The 23,543-nt window shown below is 41.6% G+C and overlaps 1 protein-coding gene across 1 annotated transcript in view; it reads right to left on the reverse strand.

The window, feature by feature from the left end:
- Positions 1 to 23,543, reverse strand: part of ADCY5 (adenylate cyclase 5) — a 224,165-nt gene that overhangs the window by 20,003 nt on the left and 180,619 nt on the right. The window contains exons 9-12 of the mRNA XM_050899524.1: positions 13,281 to 13,303; positions 8,619 to 8,763; positions 6,867 to 6,964; positions 4,044 to 4,131 (exon numbers count right to left, since the gene is read on the reverse strand). Of these exons, the coding sequence (XP_050755481.1) occupies positions 4,044 to 4,131; positions 6,867 to 6,964; positions 8,619 to 8,763; positions 13,281 to 13,303 (354 nt within the window). The remainder of the gene's footprint in view (positions 1 to 4,043; positions 4,132 to 6,866; positions 6,965 to 8,618; positions 8,764 to 13,280; positions 13,304 to 23,543) is intronic.

Genomic DNA, 23,543 nt, shown 5'->3' on the forward strand with positions numbered 1-23,543 from the left:
AGGGTGTTATAGTACAGTGAAAATCCATGCACTGTTGCTGGCTAGCCCATTGGTTTGTACTGTCCAACACCATTTACTCCTCTTAATAAGACTCAAATCTTGCCTAAGTGAAGAACAGGACAAGGTGATGAACTGGCAACTCTAAGCCTGCACATGCACTACTGAGAACAGGGTCTGAAAGAAAGGACGTGATCCATTTGGGCAGCCGAGATTCACGTTTGGGTTGCCACACAAGCTTGAGGTCACTCATTAGCCCTCTTAGAATCCCCATGTACAGAAAAATAACCACAGTGGGAAAAAGGAAATTGGATTGTCCAGTCGATTCCAGTTCATTCTGAATGGAAATGCATAAGTGCTGCTGGAAGACATTATCTCCCAGAAGACAGAGGCTCTGAAAGCATGCAGGTACCAATGAATACAGAAGGGGAAGGTAGGGCACTGTTGTACAGGTGGAAGTTCAAATTTAAAAAGCGATCCAACAAGTAGTAGTGTTACACTGAAAATAATCCACAACCTCCAGTCATTTGCATGACAAAAATACACTAAATAAAAACTGTACTTTGTAATAACAGCTGATCACAGACAGAGGAGTAATATTTCTCCTTTTTGTCTTCTTAAGATATATTGTGGACATGGAAAACTGCTTAGATAATTGCTGTTGTGTTGTGAGACGAAAAAAACTATGAGGTCTTTAAGTTCTGATTTTTCAATTTGTAATAAAAGCCTTTGAGTCATCTTCAAGTACATTAAGATGCTTCTGGAGTAAAAGACAATATCTCCAGGCAACTTGATGTTGCAAGTCCATTTATGTAACTTATTTCATAGTGATTTATTAGTCTATTTAAAAAGTACAGTTTTCAGAGGTATTTCTTCCCCTGCTTGAGAAAAATCCCAGACATTTTAGGAGCATCTAGACCAGCTTTGGGAGGCAAAGAAACAGGTAGGCAAGCTGCACCTATGTAAAGGTACGGAAAAAATTATTTTCTCATAAAGGATAACTTGAAATTTCTCTCATACGTGCTCCCAGGAACATGCAAGAAGTTGACTTCCACACAGCAGTGTAGATACCAGAAGTTAAGGGTTTTAAGAAGAAACACAAACTTGATAAGTTAGTAGCAAAACAGATGTCTGTCAGTGGAGTATTTGCGAAGGGACCCTGGTTCCCATGACCTTAGACTCTATTGGGAAGGAACACCATCTCGCAGTGGCCAAGTCTTCATGGAGCATCAAAGTAAAGAACTGGAACTCTCTTGTTTATTACAGCTGAAGAAACTTGGAAAGCCAAGCTGGCTGTGTTGGCAGTTCCAGGATCAACTTCTAGTCCGTAGAGAATTTTATAGTGGAAGATAATAATGACAGCAAAAGAAAATAAAACATGATCAAGCTGTCCAGAAAGAGCCTGCTGGCCACTGTCAAAGCCAGAGAAGCCAAAACAGGGAAGGAAAATCTCACATGAAAGCTGGAAAGAGGAAAAAAAAAGAGTCACTTATCATGTAACAGCACAGCAAACAGGCAAAAGTTATGCTTATGCTGATATCCTGGGGTGGACACCTGCTTTCCAACTTTGTGTGGAATGAACCATTGATATGTAAAACACATGCTCTCCTATCCCACATCCGAGTGTGAAACAAAACAAACAATGCTGACATCCCCGTGTCTTAAAATTTCATCTAAAGGATCTGCAAAAGTGCCTTTCTTGTGCATATGTGTAAAAATGCTTCCTAGAGCAATATGTGGAGTACAGAAATAAAGTAATACCCCTTAACCAAGAGCTGGGTAAACCCATTGCTTAAAAAACTCTGACTTGAAACACCACAATCTTTAATGACAGGAGCAGGCTGCAGCTACTGGGAGCTGCGGCCATCAGACAGGTAGCTGACAAGCTAGAAGTACCCGTCCCCTAAACAAGCCATCTCATAATCAGATGTTGTCAGCAGAGGCTAATTTGGAGCACTAAAAAAAGGGTAATCAAAAAGGTACTGGAGCTAGAAGGCCCGATATTTTCAATATTTGCAATCTGTGTACAGAAGGCACCGGCCACACTGAATGTTATACATAAGCACCTTGTGGGTCTGGGCCAACATGCTGAAAACTCACTTTTGGAAACACCAGGAGCTTCATAAAATCCCGTTAAATTCTGATGTTAGTCTGAATTCCCTCTGATGTCTTGTGTTTCCAGGGCCTGTGCACTGAGGCAAAGGCAGCCTAAAAACAGTTGCAGGCACCACTGAACAGACCTCTTCTACAGGAATTTGGAAGATCAAGGCAAAGAAAGCAAGACTGAACATCTGCCTAGGGTCACGGGGACTGAAAAATCCTGTGTGCCTTTTAAATTAATCATTAATTAAGATCAGTAATAATATTAAACCAAAAAGCCCAAACCAAACCCAAAACCTTTGAATGAGGACGGAATAAATGAGTGCTGCTGTCAGTGTGTGGAAGCAACCTAAGCCCGTAAAAGCCAGTGGGTGACAAACAGCATTGCGCCTTGAAATCCATCTGGTTGCAAGTCAGCCAGCTCGAATGCTTCAGAGGTCTGGGTCTGCCACAGCTCTTGCCCCAATATGTGCCCAGCACCAGCAGAGCTGGTGTGTTGGTGTGGCTCTGCATGGCTGGCAGTACACTGGGATGTTGCTGCCGGTGGCACTGCAGCATAAGTAGGCTCCAGCACAGCTCTGCACCGCCTTTCCAAGTCCTTTCTGGCTGTGACCAAAAGCTTTCCACATTGGTTGTTAAGTAACTGCTAATCACATTAACTGCTGATACCAGTTTACAAACTAATGACAATGCAGTAGCATCCTCACGTGCGATGGACACGCCACGTATAACCAGGCATCTTTGGGTTCCATTTCCCAGCTCAAGGGACCCAAGCCTTCCTATTAGCACTGTTATTTCTGACTTGTAATTCTCATTGCTGGTAAACAAGCAGGACCAACGGGATGCTGTGCTTATGAACTAGGCTCCCTTTAAAATTGTCATAAGCCCAAGGGAAGCCCCGTGAGTGAGTTGTTAAGTTCAAATATAACCTGAAGCTTCTTTCACTGGGAAGAGTTTGTAGCTCTTATTAAACAAGAAGGCAAAGCTTAATTCTCCAAATCTAACTTTCAAAAATCAAAAAGACATGAAAGGTGCAAGTCTGTCAAGAGCACCCACATTCAACTGTTGAAAATGGCACAGAGAAGATAATTAAAGTGAGGCAAATCATCTGCCTGACATAATCCATCATCCCACTGTTTCTTCTGCAGGAAACATAATGCTACTGACCTATTTTATTCCAGGCTCTGAGGAACAAAGCTGAGCTTGGGCTAAGGAGCCTGAATCTGAACGTATTCCATGTTCAGACACTGCTAGACTGGAAGGATCCCCAAAACTGCAAATACAATCAACTAGCATCAACATTTTAATAGGAATACCTTTGAGTGAAAAAGATGAGCACATCACCCTTCCCAAGGTGCTGACTGCCAATTTACCACAGACTGCCAAGAAGAATTAATATGGTTTTGGATTTCACACAACGTATTTCTTTGCTGATCAAAACCAGTTACAAGAAAGAGCCCACCGAATGCTGGAAGCTCTGTACACTCGTCTGAGGAAGGCTGATATAAACTTCTATATGTTTATGGCTTTTACTTCCCCCCAGGACATTTTTCCTTGATGATATTCTGCTTCTGATTATCTGCCTACTCAAACATGCATATGCAGCAGGGGCCAGTACACAGGCGACTCGGCAGGAAGTTTACAGGGAGGAAGCGAATGGTCAGTGTTTCATTCCACATTGCAAAATGTGTTCTTCTTATATCAATAGGAGAGTGCCTGCAGGGGACTTAATAGACATGCAGATCCACAGAGTGATTACTGAGCTAAAGAGATGCCAACCCTAACATCTGTTTGCAGTTCATTCTGTCTTATCAAAGGCTTTTTCTGTAACCCTTATCACATAGTGTGGAAAGGATGGCTAACAAAACATGCTGTTAGCTGAAGAAACAGATTGCTGATCCAGTTATCTTAGGCAAAGGACTCTACAAAGAAACCACATTACTCACCTTTACACAGGAGTAAATGACTGAAACAAACACCACTGTGGTCAGGATCAGGAAACAGGTCAGGTAAAAACCCAGCATAAATGTAGAGCTGAAATCAAGGAGATATTTTTTTTTAAATGCACACCATATAGAATAGCTACAGCTCTGTCTCCAGAACATGACATTTGTACAAGCTATGACACACTGCATGGGCTTTCCAGTTAGGATAGCAGTAGGACATACGAGGTGCCTTGAATACCAACAGATACTCTGTCCTATTTTGAATTACTCACACAGGCTGCAGAGCAGAGAATACTGCACCTTTTATAGCAATCACCTTCCTGCCGGGGTGACAGCAGAGGGACTGAGAAATACTTCATGTGCTAGAGGAGCTGATAGAACAATTTGTTATGGCAGGTCAGCCTCTGGCTGGCTGTGGGCAGGAGACCCCTGGGAAGGAAAGCGCACTGAGTACTGTAGTGCAGCTGAGTGGGAATAGTCTCAATGGGAATAGCTACCCGTCCTTGCTGTGCACGGGGAATGTCTGTGCTGCGCTATCTTCCGTGCTCTGTCTCGTGCATGGGATGGGAGCAACCCGTGCATGAGGAGAGTCAGGGGAAACAGCCTTAGCTTGGCCAGCTTGAGAGGTTCCTGTTCCTCCCAACTTTGAAGTACAAACAGGACCCCAGGGCCAACGTTGTACTGTGCTTTTTCACGTTTTGATCATGAAGATATTCAACAACAATTTCCCAGTGATTGGTCTCAGTGTGACAGGATAGGCCTCCTCCCAGGAGTTAGCCTTGTTCATAATTTAAAGGAATTATTCTTGTGATGTGACATTGAGGCCAACCACACCAAAGCCAGCTGGTCTCTGTGTTCTCTCATGGCTACCGAGATAATTGTACTTGCTAATTCACTGTTTGAGCCTTTGTGAAATTCATTAAAGCTATTCCTCTTTATCATCATAAATTATCACTGCCATTTTGTCTCTAGTTTCAGATTCAAATTCCATGTTGTGTCTTTCCTGATGCTCTGATGGTGACATACATACACCTGTGGGTTCAGTTGCTGCTTAACTGTTACCTTCAACAAAAGACCAAAACTATGCAATTGGAATACAGCAAAAACAAACCAAAAGGTGAAGGGAAGTTTATCTGGCCTGCAGTGAAAACATGGAATTTTATTTACTCTTGAACCAAATCATCTTTCAGACAGGCCAGGCTGCCTAAGGCCACTTCAGAACTTAGCAAAAAAACCAACCACCACCCTTATGGGCGGCATAGAAGGAGACTGAGCAGCATGACATTTACACCACGCTGCCATAAGGGATTGGCTCCTGCGTAATACAAAGGAGTCAGCCATATGGTTGCCACAGATTAGAAATTGTCAAGTTGTCATTTAAATGTTAAACTGGGTTTTATGGAGACAGCTTAGTGGCTGCTTAGGGAGTTTGATGAGCAACACAAAGGCTGGTAGAGGGCCTCTGCAGGTGTGAAGTCACAGCAGTAATATCCAGAGAGCCAAAGTGTAAGCCCTTGCTAAAACAATTACTCTCAAAGAACATTTTTGGACATAATTAACAATGTGTTAATTGCTGGGATTGATCTAGTTTCAATTTTGAGCCTCTTTCAGCTTCACTTCCAGTTTCCCAAAGCAGATCTGTCTGTTCACACAGTGCATTTGTACTGATGTTATTTTGCTGATTCAATCTTTCTGTGAGCAGATGTGAATGACCTCTTGCCTGGGAGAGTGAATGACCTCAAACATCAGACTATGCGTTGTTTCTGTGACCTTCCAAATATCTGATCTGAACACTACAAACCAATCTCTACTCTGAAAAGATCTGTGGTGTGAACAGAAGTAGAAAGCAGTTGTAATGGCATAAAATAGTACTGGAGCTCTCTTTACACAACTTTTTGTCTTCTTGTAATGAAGATGAATTTGGAGCATTTTCAGAGGTTCTGTGATCTTGTTCTTCAGATTAAAAATGACTAACTCCAAATTTATTTCCAACACAGCAGTGCTCAGTGAATGATATATTATTGCTACTAAATCAGAGCACAGGAAATACCAACATGTTTTAATTTTAAGGGATTTTTTTATGAACTCTTTGAGAAGAAATACCATGTCTGCAGAGCTCACTGCTGGAAAAGATCCAGTGGGTTACACCATGCCTTTCAGACAAAGCATTTCACTGCAGCGGTCCAAGAGCACTGTGCCCCACAGCCCTGAGGAGCTCATGCCACTCTTGCCTGGGGAAAGAAATGACTGCAACCCTTAAACCTGGAGTGAGCTACTCAAAGCTTAGGCATGTGTAGCTCAACTCCCTCTCTACCTTTCTTCTTGCACTGCTGCTCTGAGTCCAGAAGAATAAATGCATGAGAGGTTATGCCTCATCTGTGAAGCAGACCCTGCGACCTCAGTGCTCTGAGCAACGAGGCTGTGATGGGTTTTTCACCTCCCTGTCCCACTGCGTTCAGATAAGAGGACAGCCTAGCCTCGTGTTGTGAATGCGTACTATGCCTTAGTAGGCAATCCTTCCTACTTAGTGATATTTGTTTTCCACAGGCTTATAAACATGCTGAACTGAATTTCCTAAGATGGAGGGAAATGGTAAGAGAAATCACACTGGGAAAACAGAAATCCTCACGTGCCAGTGAGGAGGTTTTAATCTGCACTAGAAATGAGTGAAAACAATAAGCACCACTCATCACTTCAGCATGAATTATTTAAGGATTTTCTCTTCCCCTTGGTGCTCTGAATTCTCAAGAAAAAAAACAAAGAAAAGTAGGCCAGAATAGAGGAGGGGAGCAGATGGGAGCTAAGGGATGAAAAGGTACTCACTGTGGCACGATTATGATTTGAACAAAGCAGATGAAGAGGAAGACTAGGGAGGCACAAGCCACGTAGGCTCCAAACCTGTCATCCACCTGCTTGGAGTACTGCGAAAAATGCAAACAGGGTTATGTTAGTGGGAACTTTGGCTGGCTGCCTTCTCTCCATAAAAACTTCTGACTTGGCTTCCGTTTAGGTCCCTGGAAAGCAGCGCTGGTAGGAAACGACTAACATTACAAACTCTCCTTCTCCCTGGGCAAGCTGTAAGGGCTTGAACAGACCCACAGGCCAGGGAACAAACCCACGCAGCTGGGTGGAGAGAGGATTTGCCATCTGCCCCTTCCATGAGAGGAACAGAAACAGATTAACTGGGACCAGGATTGTAGGTCACTGTCGTCAGACCTAAACTTCTTCCATGGGAAGTTTCCTCCAACCGGTATGAATGTTGCTAATGAGAAAACCTTGTATTTTGTGTAGACGGCTTGGCTCATTCTAATGATAGTGCGAGGATGCTGCGGTTTTCACACAGTCACTCCTTCCAACTACTTGTCAACGTATCGGTCACATGGGAGCTGCATCCAGTTCCCAAAGATGCTTTATTTAGCTTGAAGCATGGTTCTCAGTACAGACGGTCTCAATGTTTGAATCACAAAACAAAAGGTGCTCAGAACAGGTGAACTGCTAATTTCCCTAGCAGTTTTCAGCTATAAAATTGAAGGGAAGGAGTAGGGGGAAATTACATGCTTGAGCTTTTATCCAGTCCCACACTGATTCATTGAATAGCTGTAAATCCTGCAAAGGTCTGCTTTTGCAATAGGTTGTAATTCCTGTCATTGAAAGAGTGTTTCTAAATAAAATGATAAAATAATTACTGCAAACTTATTACTGAAGCTTTTTCCATTGAATAATGAGTTTAACCTGAAGACCACTCAAGTATCCCAAGGATCTGTGCTTGGATTAAAAAAAAGAAAAAACATGACTTTGACTTTCTTTGGGCAACTAAACCCAGCAGTTTATATATAGCTGGGTTTATAACCCTTAATAATAGCATCCAGGTACCTCTGGACTTAAGTGAATTTAACTTTGCAGCCATCTAGAGCTGATGTTGTCTCTATTACATGGACAGAGAAATTGAAATGATCTTTGCCTCACAACAATGATATCTGAAACAAAATCGGGAAGCAATCAGCTATTGGGGAGCCCTAGGTCTGTTACTCCCCTTTCTCACATTTGTGAGATAGAGAACTCTACTTGTTGCTTAAAATGGGCTCCCAAAAATGACCAGAGTATGAATTGCATCCCAATGAACCCTAGTAGTACCTGGGGCTCCCTGGGGGGACAAAGGGTAGGGAGAAGCCCCTCCAGACGTGATTCGGAGCTCAGCCAAGCTGAAGCAGGTTTCTCCAGTGATCTGACGGAGATAAGGGGTGACCGCAATCTCAGTTTGGATGCCTCAAGTCAGAGAAACAAATCTGGCTTATTCTGGATTCCCTTTACAGCTCATCATTGCATATTCATGTGTGTCTGACAGAAACGGCTTGGTTTTCCTGCCCAGTGCTCCCTTCAGATGACCGTGACTTTCTAGGGACACGTATATTAAGGTTTCCATGAAGAAGCACGGATTTTTTAAGACCACAACCCCACCTCCAACACCTAAAACCTAGCTTTACCTGTAGATACAAAAGCTTGACCTTATGCAGGAGAATTAAAACTCATAACAAGCCTGACTAACACGTTGCAACGATTTTTAGACAACATTACCTTTTTCTCCAAGTCAGGCTCCCTGAATGTTAAGAGGAACTTGCGCACGTGCTCAGAACGTAACCGATCAATACTTCTGGCATCGATGGCACGGCCCAGAAACTCATCCACTTCATCTTCTGGGTTCATACTTTCCTGTGTATTCCTGCGGACGTCACGAAAAGGGAGCATAAGAGGACAAGATAATTTCCCCCTCTTCACCATATGTTATCATTTCACTGTATAACAAGCTGGAGGTTAATGGCATTTTGCTTATGACAGCTTCAAGTTGGAAAACAGATTATGAGCTGAGAGGAAAATTATATCGGCTCTAGAGCTCATTGCCATTCCTGAGTCCACCAGTGAAAGGATTTGATTTACTTGCCCTTTTTCTATACTACATCCATCTGTTTTCTTGCCTTGCAGTCTCTTTACCGTCCTTCATTCTCTAAAATTGGTCAGTAGTTTCCTTCCACTAGTCCTCTGACTTATTCTTCCCTGCACTGTCGTGCTGTCGTAGCTGTCAGTGCCTGAACTGGCAAAATGATTTATGTAACCAGTCGTATTTTTTACTTCCCAATAGTAATTTCTGTAAATATTTCTGTGAAAATTTCTGAACTTGAACAATTCTTCATTTTTGAGAAAAAATTGTTCGCAGAATGAACATGTGGGGAAAAAAATGGGGCCTGACACCCCACTGCCTCCCCTTCATGCAGTTATTTATGAGTATAAAGCATAAACCAGACAAAATTTTCTGTTTACAAGATCTTTACTTAACTCAAGGAAAGGTTGCAAAAGAAAAAGACAGCAAAAGAAAAAAAAAAACCAAATTAGATTCTGCTTTCTAAATATGTGGAACAAGATTTCTAAATTGCTTATAATCTTTAGTATCAGTGTGTTTCTGATGCTCAGCTACAGCTTCAGAAAAATGAGGCTGATTTTCAAAAACTTGAAAAAAATAACACTGAAAACTTAATTGCCCTGAGGCATTTTGCACTGAGGATCAGGAAACCTGAAGCACCTCCCCAAACTCTCTAGTTATTTTTAAAATCTAACAGGATTTTAATGACTTGATACTGTCACTTTAATGGCCTGCCTTAAAAATAGCTATAAGCAGATATTAAAAGCTAATCCTGAAGTGCTGTTTTTCTGCTCTGCTTGCATGATTGCCAAGGTTATCCACGGGATATGCCAATAGTTATCCATTGGAATATGCTCCCCACTTGCACTGGGGCATATTCCAGTGGATAACGATTTCTACGTGCAAACCCCATGATGGCACAGCAACTTATGGCTCACGTTCTGTGAGCTTCACCTTAGGCACTCTGGAGAAAAAATCGTGAGGTCTGACAAGCACGATGAAAAGCTACGCTGCTTTATTTTCTCGGTTTTATTTGTACTGCATAACAGTGCATAACGCACAAACACTGTGTTGCAGCCAGCGGGCCCCTACAGCTATGGCTGTGCTGTAAAGTGGAGACTGCTCAAAGCAGCTTACAAACCAGAATGTGACTCTGTTTTAAAAGTTAAAGGTCCCTTTCCAAAAGAAAGGCTCTCCAAAAGCTTTCTGCAAAACTGGACCAGATTTCAAGAAGCCCTCTGTACCCCAACTACCGTGTACCTCTTGCCAAGAGAAAAATAAATCAGGTCCATCTACTCATTTCCATTCCAACTCCCTTCACCCCAGCCAGCAAGTTGAATGTGTCCACACCTCAGCGGGGTCATGACAACACACCATCGGCTTCTATTTAGTGACAATATGGCAATTGCAAACCTAGTTTGTCTCAAGGTCTTATCTCTATTTTAGCCAATCTTAATATTTCAGTGGGGTCGGGGAAAAGAGTTTTTTATTTTTGGGCTTTAGAGTTATTTAATTCCTTGAACTTCATACATTCCACTTTGAAATTAAAAGTGGTTTTGTCCCTAGAAGGACAGGACATTCAATTTACTTCTAGATGCTTCCTTAGAGGCAGAACATCTCCTTGAGCATGCAAGATGCTGCTGCTTATTTTCATTCAGTCCTCACAATGTCTTCTGGACTCATACAAATGAGCAAGGAAATCATTAGGTTTCGTATTTACAGAATGTCTTCCAAGATCCTGCGAGTTATTTACACATTTGGGTCATTCACATTTAGTCATTTCATACCACGTACAAGAGATGCAATACATTTTGCCCTAGAACTGAAGCAAAAGAGTCAGCTCAGCATCTTGGTGAACCTCAGTTAAATTTCAAGTTCCAGTCCAAAAGCGTCACTCAGGAAGATGTGAAGAGAAGAAGAAATTGCCTGCTCAGGCTTTGGCCTCGGCTGCCTCCAGTTTTGTAACAGGTAATGACCTGTTGAGGGTATCTCTAATACTACAGTAACTTCTGTGGTTGCAGATTGTGTAGAAATACTCCTGCAGGTTTTAAATCGCCTTGCTGGGATATTCGCAGTGAGGCAGCCACCTTCACGTAGACTGCAGGGAAGCTTAGTCACCTTGCATATACCTAACTGCTTGAGTGACTTTTGCAGCCAGTTGTACCCAGACTAAATTACTGTACAGCAAGTTTGGGTACATTTGTATAAATGTAATTTTAAATTGAAATACAAAATTTCCCCGTGCTAAGGAGTGCCCTGGAGGCAGTGCCTGTAAGTCAGAGCTGAGGTACTGCCATAGACTAATGAAATTCATATGTGGAAATACTTATTGATATATTGATAGTGTGGTGGGGGAGGGAAAACCAAGGATTTCAGGCTGCCATGAAACGTACAGAAACACCTCTTAAAAGCACTGCTGAGATTTCTCCAAATGCAGCCAACAGAAAATTGTTGCAAGGGACAGGAACAGCGCGAAGAGAGCTTGGAGCAACTTTTGCACTCCGCTTGCAAATGTGAAAGCTAGCAATTAACCCAGAGATGCTGGCTTCAGAGTAATCCAAAAATGTTCTGCTGATTTAATTACTTTCTGCAAATGAAGAGTGTGACCACTGCCAAAACTACACGTACACCATAATTGTAAATGTTTCATGCCTAGATTCAATAACTAAATCTGCATTTAGGCACGTAAGTGTCGGGTCCTGTTTTCAGAGATGTGTGGTGCCTACGTCTTCCTTAACTGTAAGAGAAAAGTATTGATGCTCAGTGTTTCTGCACGTGAAGGCACTGGCTTGAGTGCTTGACATGGTTTAGGTATCTGATTTTAACCAATATCACCATGAACATTTTCTGCTAGAGGGTTTTTTTGGCCAAATCTTTGTTCTTGAGTTAAACAGATTTCTGGATCAAGAGAATCTGAGGCAAGTAGTAGCTTCGTTTGGTGCTGAACAGAACTGCAAAAATCCTGCAATCTATATAATAAGATGGCGTCACACTGAATCAGCACTGTAAATACACAGCTCTTAGCTATTGGCCGTAACAGCTCAAGTAAGCTTTTCAAACTATAGGATGGAGGAGAGACATTATGGTCCTTGGAGCAACAGTGGAGATGCCGTTCCTTGCCAGCTGGGTGACTCTTGTTGTGGACCAACACTGTGGCAGCTGAATTTATGTTTTCTTGCACAAACTATGAGGAGGGATGCTATTTCATTAGGGATACTTGAAATTTCTGTATTCCTAAGAATTATTTTGTTGTAATCTGTTAGCTCTTTTCTGTCCAAAGTATATCTAGCATCAACTGAGTTCCCAGCAGCCGTGGATGCAACAAGAAACCGTGGCGACTCCCCCTAGACACCTTGCAGCACCACGGAAACATCCCAGGATGCAGAGAGCTAAATGTTATGAAAATCAAGTTTGCAGTGAAGGGCAAGGGAAGGAGAGAATGACTTTTAATGTTGCCATGTTCAAACTTATCACTTCCCTTTACTTTTAGGGAGTTGCTCTCAATGCTCAACCACCACAATGTGAATTTTCCCAAAGCCGGATGCTTGAGGCCCACAGAAGCCTTTAGCTTTCCCAGCTTATAGAGGTCCGCTTAGTCCTGACCTGTGAAATTATTCCAAACACCTTCAATACAGGAAATGCTTTTGTTATGTCCAGCTATAGAAGTTAAAAAGTGAACACAGTTGGGTTTTTCTCCTCCAAAAACAATTTTTCAAAATATCATTCTTGTTAAATTGTTATTTTAACTAATTTTTTTTAAAGCTCTATACAAAAAAAATGAAAATGCTACTTTAATGTGGCTGTATTTTAAAGCATGAAAGTCTGAATTTACTTTTTCAAATAAGCTGTCATTTCTGAGTTCATTCTTATATATAGAAATAAGTAATATGTAATAATGAGTAATATAAAATACATACAAATAAACTCAGAAACTATATATATATTTCAATACATACAGAAATTTTTCTTATTGGAGATGTTCAACACTTAGACATACTTCACAGGAAGATTTTGTTCTTGGGATATTTTCAAAGCAGCAAATAGCGAAGAATATTAGGGGCAAGGGGAAGAGCAGCAAAAGCATTTTAATTACAAGCAAGTTAGAACCACATAAACAAATAAATGTTTTGAGGGCAGCGGCAGTTCTGAATGCACATCAGTCAATCCCGTGCCCTCGACTAGCTGTCCCTCCACGAGAAACCTCTAGGGAGTCCAGCCATTATTCTTGGCTGCTGGGCATTAATTTTTGTCTTTTTTTAATATGAGAAAAAAATCCCAAATGTGCAGACGTAACAGGGTATGACAGAAGTAAATTTGCTTACTTGTCCTTGGGGTCCTCAAAACCCTGAAAGAAAGGAAAAGGACACAAGGGTTAGGAAACAGGCTGACCTTGAGAACACAAAGTATCCTGAGAATGGCATTTCGCAGAGGAGTTTTCAGGGTGTTCATTTGTTAGGTGTGGATGGATAGCCTTACCCACCCACAGCAAGATTTTGTGCTGCTGTGTCATCAGGCAGACAGAGCAGTTTTAGAAAAACGCATGCCTTCAGATATAAATTTATGGAAGTGAAGATAAGGGAAATGCTTCAGCTGACTGCTGGCACGCTTTATTTCAGGTGTCTTCTTTTTTGCAGTCACCATTACAAATGATACAATGGAAATTATGCTGATATTATAACTGAGGATGTATTTTACTTGAAACAAAACTCAGAATTATAACATAGGCCAACTATTGTATTCAACAAGGTTGCACCTCTTTATGTCGAGGCTTGGCTAAGAGAGCTGGATGCATTTTGGTTTTCATCTCTTCAGGAGGAACCTCAAGGGCTTCCTTCTCCCCTCACTGCATGCACGCACAAAATATGTTTTCTTGAATAAGATTTCAGGAATTATTTATAATATTTGTAATAGCGAAAATGTTCACAATTCTTTCAGGGCCACCTGAACTGAGTAAGTGTATGTATTTATGGGTCATCCATAGTTTAAGTGGCTAGATGGCCTCAGAGAAAAATATGTATGGAGGAATAATTTTATATGTTTAGCATTAACATACCTAATAGACCAAATTGCATCAAAATGGCCATTTTGCATGGGCTGAGACAAAATCTGCCCTCTGACATCTTGGCTTAAATTTAACTGAAGTCAAGAAAAGTTGTATATTTGACAAGCAGGGTCAAATACTCAGGCACAGAGTTTGTACCCTGTGTTCCAAAACATAAAACAAATGTAGCTGGGAGATAGGAAGAATTCCTTTTGTTTTCCTCCCAGAGACCTCAGGCCAAAACTGCTCAGAGCAAGTGAGGACATTCCAGCTGCTGGACCTGCAGCTGCTACCAGGCTGGGGGCAGCAAACTGAGATCCATCCTGACTGTAAAAAAGGAAAAATCTTTGGGCAAAAGTCTTCCCACAGCCACCTTGTCCACCACCATCAGAAACAAGAATGTTGACTAGATACTAAATGAGAACAGATTTTGCCCTTGCAACTAGTTAGCAATGTGTCGATACAGCGAGAGGCAGAAGTAAAGCCAACACAGTCTCCCTGAACAGCATCAGCTTTGCAAGAGGGAAAAAGTGGGTTTTGTCACTCAGGTCAACAGCCAGGACTGTGATTCACTGAGAGAGCAATTTCCATTTTTAAATACTCCATTTCAGACTAAAACCGCACTTCTAAATAGAAACTGTAACTCCAACTTAACCCATCAGAAATTCAGATAAAGGAAGTCTCTCAGTCCCATGTAACAACCACCAGCAGATCCAGTGGGAAGAATGCTGATTCAAAGTTAGCATGTCCAGTTATCCAAGCCAAAAAAAACCATGTACTTTTTGATTTCACATTAAAGAGTGATGAAGCGATCATTCAACTTTTTGTTGTGTGGCTTTTTTTTTTCCTTTGCTTAATCATTTCACAGTTGTCAGGAATATCTGATTGATTTATTTATTTATCCTCTAAGCAATGCTACAACACAGTGCCAAAACTGAAAGCTCACTGATTAATCATGGAGACAAAATGCTCACTAATTTATCTGGTGTCACAGTCAGTTAGGCTGAAAAAAAAAAGAAAATCAGCTGAACATGAACAGCTACCAGCCAAGAAATAAGGGGAGGGAACCGATGAGAAAACAGCCAGTACTTGCTTATTAGATAGACATCAAGTTCACATTTTCAAGGTTAGCCGCATGGGAACTGGATGACTGACTGCAGTGGGAGAGTCCCCTAAAATGGTCTGATTTTCACGGACAGCTGCGTAACCAATTCATCCCACTGAAATCCTGAAACTAAACACAGATCTCATACTCCTGCCTTCTAGGTGCACCAGTTTGAGGATACAGGCCAACCAGGTCAAGTTACCAAAACACCTCAGCAAGCATATCCTCAAAAAATTCCCCAATATTTCAAGCATGGAAAAATATGTAGGCTGCATATTTAACTGGTCATTTATATGGGTGATCACTTGATCAACATGGAATTTGATTCTCCCCTGCTTCTCTCCCCCAGCAAAACTGTTATAAGGAAAGTCTTTAAAATAATACAGAATTAATTGATCTAGCTTTTCAATTTAAAATACTAAATTGTGCTTGAAACCCTGGAAATTATTCATGCTGGTAGCTCAAAGTAAATTGGTGTTTCAAAATTAAAAACTCAAAAAAGGCATACTTCAGGTAAAGCAAAAAAGGAAATTATTATTACATTTTCTTTCCTGGATCTTCACTTAACGAGGCTAAATATTTAAGAGTGACTTGAACTTCAATTAGAGAGAATCAGCTTAAAATTAAATGTAGTAGGAACCTCTTTAAGTTAAGCAAATTAAATGATTCACTTCAAACGTTCCCAATTCCTACGAAAGATTCTTCAAGTCGAATTGCCAAAAATGGAATTGTTATGGAGAAAGGTCTGCAGGATTATTTTAGGAAAAAAACCTTCAAACACAGCTTCTTAAAAACTGGTCATTTATTACAGGAGATCTTTCTTATTTGCATGGAAAGACTTTGTCAGGATACAGAGCAAATATACCTCTAGGATCTGGCTGTGACCAGAGATTTTCTTCCTTATCCACTAAAGCATCCGTGTCTCAATCACACACCGAGAAGCCTTTTAAGTGGAGGAGATGATTGCACGCACAGGGTCACGCTGCTCGCCCTATTTTGAGTTGGGATGGAAATTTCCCCCTGGGTTTTGGTTAATGTGTTTTCACCTCCTCCTACTTCGTGGGCATGCTTGGTCTTTTGAAAACTCTGCACTTCAATTATTTCCTTCCCCTTGCACGAGGCTTGGGTACTAATGACACATTGGTCTTTTTTCTTCTCCGCAACTGGCAAATAGTTTCGTTTCTTTAGGACTCAGATGCTTCGCTCCAATTAAAGCCCTTTGGCTCAGCATAAGGCTGCTCGCATGAATTGCAATGGTCTGTTACACACAGGATAAACACTAAGCACAATCAATCCTGCAGAAATACACTCTACATGGATTTGCCTTCATTCCTAAAGGACTAACACACTTGTGATCTAGTAGACAAATTTCCAAGCTCAAGCAGGAAAGTGAAATAACGGGGGCTGCTGGTGCGAGCGTGTCTGTAAAGCCACTCTCCAGCATCCCTGATTTCACTTGTCTCTGCTCGCCGCTGGCGGCTGGGTAGCTGGGCTGGGGCTGTACCCAGCCTGCTTGGGTATAGAGCAGGCTTTGAGCTGCACAAAGACATGTCAAGATTGGCATTTCTGCACACACATATACAGAAATTTGAACGCCCAGAAAAAATAGCTGACAAAAATGAGGTGCCTATCGTTTAGGAGAGGGGGAGTAAGGGGATAGGAAGAGAAACAGCCAATTCCTGGAGTTAAGTATATAAATCCCCTCTTGACTGCTTATGCATTTGTGCCCAGCAAACTGAAGCAGTGCCGATGGCTTTCTAGGGTGCTATGAAGAAAAGGCTGGGAATTGTCAGCACGGATGAAAATGGCAAAAGTGGTGATGGCTACAAGAATCAGCCAGATGGGAGTTCACAGGAGTTCAAGAATAGCTCCACAATCATGATGATGAAGTAGCCCTTGTTAAGGCCAAAATTCCTTTTCTCTAGAAGGGAACATAAGGCATGAGATATAGGTCTTACTGCAGCGCAGTACTAATGGACTGCTGCATATTGGACCTCATGCAATTTTTATTCAGTCTCGTTTTAAATATCCCTGATACTAGAGTTTTTCCCCTTCCCCCAGGAGGCTGCATTATTCTGCCACCAGATTGCAAATGTAAAGGTAATAGCATTCAATAATTGCTCTGAGACTAAGACAGTTCTCTCTCTGACTTCAGGAATATTAACCCAAACTTAGCTGAATCAGCTCCCTTAAAGGCACTAGTACCTACCAAAGAACAGTCCTGCTCCTTCTTCTTTTCTACATGAGATTCTTAAAAACCCATATTTTTTATGCCAGGTCAGGTGGCTCTGAATTTACAAGTGCTTACTTTTAATGACTGTCCTCAGTGGGAGTAGACACGTGCAGGAGGAAAAAAAGAGGGAATGTTGTATTACTGCATCTGTCCCTAAGGCTTACTATTTTATGGGGGATATTTTATGAATATCTATTGTGCTAAAAGCTCATATGACTGCCATCTCTCTGCTTGACTTCTAAATTAACTAAGCCCTTTTCTTTGAAGATTAAAACTGATTCCTTAAATAGAATGATAAAGTGTTTGTCAAAGCCATGACAAGCTGACTGCTATACCATAATGCTTCAAATCAAGAACCATTAGAAATAATAATTCTAACTTTGAGAACATTAGCTGCAATTATTAACATATTGTAAATATGCAAAGAAAAGTGGAATAGACTTTACATCCTTTTAACTTTTCACTGAGCTTGAAAAATAAGACAGTAGAGGGGCTGATGAGCTCTATGACCTTCTTAATGGCAACATGGCTGGGAAGCATGATTTCCACCTTAAAAACTTCGCTAACTCCAGCAAAGATTGTAGGAGCAAAAATGACAGAGAAACTAATTTTTCCTGCCTTTTCTTCATCTCTAGAACAAAGTTGAAATGGGACTTACATGATGTTAAAGCAGAAATCGAAAGAACTTTAGAGTTAGGGACAAAATGAGCTTTGTAAGAGGTCAGGCCACCTTGCAAAGCAAGGGTGCTTCACAGAGACAGTGACCATGGAAAACAGAAAAGGAGAGTGACAGGCTGAGAGTGGATGTAGTTAAAAACAAACCTGGTTTGGCCCCAACGCAAAACTAATTACTCACATCTGTTTTCAGCACCGTTATACATTCTGCCTTTGTCCCTGTGGTCAACAAGACAAGGCTACAAAGATAGATGTTGTCAGGTGTAAAAGCAGAAACAAAACTGAAGGACTTCAAAGCACTCAAGCCAGAAATAACGCAATTTCTATACCAGAGTCCAGAAAGAACTGGCACAGAAAATACTAAGCCTGACAGGAAAGATATTTAACAAGCATCTATGTGCAGAAAAACAAACTGGCAGAAAACCAGTTTATGAAACAGATTATATGGTGAGTGTGTCTGCTATAGCTGGAACACAGACTGATGAGCTCCAAAAAGAAAAGCTGAAGTGCTCCCTTTCTGCAGCCCACCCCACTTGATAAACAGACTTTCATTCCTCTGCACTGCTCACAGATGGTGAAACCCTCTACTTTGTTCCACTCAAAATGATTTCGTACACAGCCCCCAGCTGGTAGACCAGACCTGGCCAAACCCATGAATTTATTTGGCCCATCAGATTTATATCTACAGAACATAAGTGGTTGCTTTTGAAATAGGTTTTGTCCCCTTACTTTTAATTAACTTCTGGCTCGGAACTCACACCTCGGAGAAGTGCAGGGTGCTCACACTTCCCAGTTTTCTGTGAACTCTGAATCCAAATTTCTTCAGTTCAAAGGTCACGTTCTCAAGTGAAATGTTATGTGGTTCTCCGCCTCACTTGTGAAGAGTTACCAGAACTTGCAAAACAGAAAAAGACATAAAAATCCTAGAAATGCTCTGAATCAGTTCCTGGCTCCCTAATCTCTGTCCTTTCATCTCTACACTCCAAACAATGATAAACACAACAAAATTCTACAGAAAGTACTGTCAAATAGCCTTCTAATCAAATGCAGACAGATTGAATCCAAGCCTAACCAGTCTTAATTGAAATTGCCCACTGGCACTGGCCGGAGCTGCTCACCCTCTCTGAAAACCAGACCCAAACCTGCTGACCTGCATCCTTTTGTCATTAAAGCTTACTCTCCGCTTTCGGAAGCTTTGGAAATCATTCTGCTAAGTGCCCCAACTCCACCTCTGATGTCCACCTGTGCAACACTGCCACAAACATCAGAGGAAATGTTTCTGTGAATAAAGGGGAATTGGTATCTCTATTTCTGTAGGCTTAATTTAGTCCCACTCAGAAACTGCCTGACACTTTTTAGTAGTGTCTCGATCCAAAACGCCTTTTCCCATGTGACTACGATTTACTCTAGAAAAGGGTATTGAATAGTGGAAAAATTATCAGTGCAAGACTTCCAAGCAAATATTAAACTCTACCTAAGTTTCACAAAAGCAGATCAGCTGTTGCATCTTGCTGACTCTTATCCCTCTTTTAAAGAATTTAATCAAGGATGATTGCAAGCCCTGACCAACTAGAATAAAAGTTAGGTTTGCAGATTAGGATACAAAACTATATGAAGCCTCTGACAATTTGAGCAATGTACAATGTTTATATGGCTCCCGCTTATCTATATAAGATCACATGGAACATGAATCAGGCAAATCCTCTTTTCGGAAGAACCAAAGCAATTATATAGCATAACTGCAGGATAGGATTCTTCCCCTTGCTGTTTGTGAGCTATCTAAACCAAATTGGCTATACAAAACCCAGACTAGACTAACAATTTCCTCCCAGGTCTATAGCAATACGTGGAGATTACAGCAGAAAGGATTGCTCGAGGGTTTCTCCCTGCTTGATTACGAGTTCAGGGGATTCTGCATACTACAATAGTGGCGAAAAAATAGTGGGTCAAATTCTTCTCCATTCGGTGCCCCTGTCCAGCTCCGCTGACGTCAATGTTGCTATTACCAGATTTAGCAGATGATTGCTGGAAAAGAGGATAATGGTGACCTTCAGTTAAATGAAACCTTTAAAAGGAGAGCAAACCCTCGGTGCCTCATTCATGGACTCAAATCCACTTCTCTTTGATGGGGCTGCACTATTGACTGAGGAAAACTTGCCCTACTGAGTTTTATTTTAATTTTTTAATAGTTTCTGATGTTTAAACAGTAGAGTTGGCACAGAACCAGCTATTGTGTCTGCTCCTCTGATGCACCTGTTCCCCAATTTTGATTTCCGAGTAACAAGTAAATCTATTGTAAGGGCAACTTGGAGACATAAAGGGAGGAAGTGAGCTGTATTTGCGATGCAACATGCAGAGAATTGTTTGATTTAGGACAGGGTGAATAGGACAAAGAATTATATTTTATGGTTAAATGGCCAGGCTTGTAAATGAGTGTTGTTTCATTAGAAAGTAAACACCAAGCAATCAAATATCATGTAGAAGACTGTGCAGAGCTCTGAGCAGCGCCACAAGGAATCAGGCAGTGCCTACTTGAAAGAAGAGCTCGTTCTTTATTGCACCGGCCATATCCAGGATGCATTTTTATAACCTTGTCTCACATTTTTAACATCTGCATGCAGTCATATTTCCTACAAGTGTATAATCCCTATTTGATCTTATTTAAATTTTTACTTTGCAACTAACATCGACATCATACAGAATTTCATTGCAAATTAAATGCTTCATTAGTTGTACTCAGACTCATGACAGAAGCATGGTCAGACTGAAATCAGTATTGCAGATCTTCAGGGTTTCCTCTTTCTGTTCCTAAACTTCCTAATGTTAAACCTTTCCAGCAGCTGAAAAAACAAAAGGAAATCTGCCAGGCATCTACCACCGGGCTCAGTAATTACATTAGCCACTCTGCTCACATTTGATTATAAGGACTCAGAGGTACCTGTTTCTGAAGTAAACCTTCCCCAAAGCATGTATCAGTGAAACAAGCTAAGCTGCTCAGGCATACTAGCCAGTGTAAAATAAATACAATAGCTGTATGGTAGCCTTAAGACCCAACAGCAGGACTTTCCACAGCTGAGTAGATCTCATGACACAACTAATGCTTTTTTTTTGGAAGCCAGAGAGCATTAGGCTGTGTCAAGTCTGGTTGTAAGACCTCAAAAATGACCGACGTCTTCTGGGCAGCACTAATAAAACCTCAGTGGGAGTGCTGGGTTCAGTGCGGGCGCTGCCTCTTATCGATGAAATGGCAAGTGCTCAGAGGGGAACAAGAACAACCACTGGGCTGGAAAGCACCAACTAGGGAACAAACTTGATGAGGGAATCGGAGCTGTGCAGAGCCATGGTAATAGTCTTCAAATACAGAGAAGATAACTGTAAAGGAGGGAAAATTAAGCTGTCCTCTATCTACTGTGAATAGCTCACGTAGCACTGTGTTTTAAAATTGAAGTGAGGGAATGTGAAGCGAAACATCAAGAAAAATGTCAAAAAGGATGCCCAGCAAGACTGTGAGATTTCCATCCTTTGAGGTTTTTAAACAAGGGCTAGACAAATATCTGTCAGAAATGTTGCAGGTATAGCTGGCTCCTGTACAAGGGAGGAGATCAATGCCTTGAAGTTCTGTGCAGCCTAGATTGGAAACTTCGTAAAATCTTTATATCTATCTCATATTATTCTTATATTCTTTATTCCCTATAAATTCTCCTAATACAGATTTTTTTATGTTATTGTTTCTATATTTGCAAAGGATTTTGTGATGCCCCTCCAGACTGAAAAGCCCTGAATAAAATAAATAAAATGTTTTCAGGAAAATCAGGAATTCCACAAGCTCCTTATACAGCCTGTTCCTTGCATCTAAGCTTTTTCTTAACCTAGATCTTCCTTGCAGCAAATTAAGATGATTATTTTTAATCCTGCCCTTTGCAGTCATGGAGAATGATTTATCATTATTTTCTGTCCTTACAAACCTTCATGTATTTGAAGACTTTTGTTTCTAATCAGTATTCTCCCTTCTAGACTAAACAAACCCAATACTTCAACACTTCTTCGCAGGTCACACTGTTGAAACTCTCCTAATTTGTAATTTTCTCCACTGGACTATCTCCAGTTCATCCACATTCCCCTAAAAGATTGTAATCCCAAACTGGATGTGGTTTCCCAGCTACGACCTTAATAATGCTGAGCAGGGTAAAAGATGCAAGAGAATCATTTGTCATCTAGAACAGCCGTGTAATTTTGGAAGGTATCAACATTTGCCTTTTTGTTGTTGTTTACAACAAACCTCTTTCAGTTTACAGTCAACTACAATCCCCAAATTGTTTTTTTTTTCAATAGTAGTTTTGTTTTGCTGATGAAAACTGAGACATGAGTATTATTTCCAGAAGTCTAAAATCCATCAATATTTATAAAAGCACTCTGAAATCTATACTGGGAAACACAAAGTATTTCTTAGTGGTGTATAAATATTGTTATAGCTATAAATATACCTGTACTCGCAAATGCTTTCAAGTCTGATTATTTTCGACCCTTTTGCAATGAAAAAGAGACAGTGGGGAGACAAGGCTGGTGTACGGAGACTTGGGGGAACGCTGCTCCTTTGCGTACATCATAAGCAGTACAAAAGTCTGCATTTCCAGAGAGATACAGTCACTGGTCCTGGACTGACCACTTTTGTTTAGGAAACAAGAAAACATGCTGTAAAAAGCAATAAAAATAGAAAGCAGCTGTGCTGCTCCTCTGCTGTGCTCTGGCTCTGTTCATATCTGTATACAGCCACAAAGCTGATCCTGTCCAGGCTTCTCCGCCTGCCCAGGGCGAGCGAGGCAGCCCTCCACCCGCTCCACGCCAGCAGCATCACCCTGTCCAACAACACAGGCTCCCAGGGCCAGGGCTCCAGCAGAGGCTGCAAGCTCAGAGCAAGGCTCTTTGCCCTCCCATGCCATTTGTATCTGATCTTCCTCTGCTGCAGATTTACCAGTTTTTTAGGGGCAGCCACGGACCTGGCAGCCCAACTCAGCACAGTCCCCAGGACCGGCTTTCTCCGGGCAGTGGTTCCACCAGCTAATGGGGGTCAGAATCAGCAATGGGCAACATGGGTGTCTCCCGCTTGCTGCCTCCCCAGAAGCTCTGCACGACAACAAAGGCCACTGCTAAGCAATGGGAGGGGAAAAAGAAGGATTGGGGGTGGTCTGGAAAGCAGACCGGTGCATGAGGGAGATGGAGGGGCTTGTGGGCAGGACGGGATGAGGCGGCACAGTTGCAATCCCAGCTGACTTGGGCCCCAGTTAGCTAGGGTAGGACTAGGAAAATAACTCCAGTCTTCCAGGACACTTTAGATTACTGCTGCATGGACATGTGTAGGATGTTTTGTCTTATTTATATGTGTGTGTAAGTGCCTGAATAAGCTCCTGTGTGCCCAGGGGAACAACTTAGCCCAGAAGCATTGTGGAAAGTCAGCTGGACCCAGCAGAGGTTAAGCTCCAAGCCACAACGTGGAGAGAAGCAGGGACCAAAGACCTCCCCGTGCTGCCGGC

Source organism: Gymnogyps californianus, chromosome 7 (genome assembly GCF_018139145.2).
Source record: "Gymnogyps californianus isolate 813 chromosome 7, ASM1813914v2, whole genome shotgun sequence".
NCBI lineage: Eukaryota > Metazoa > Chordata > Aves > Accipitriformes > Cathartidae > Gymnogyps > Gymnogyps californianus.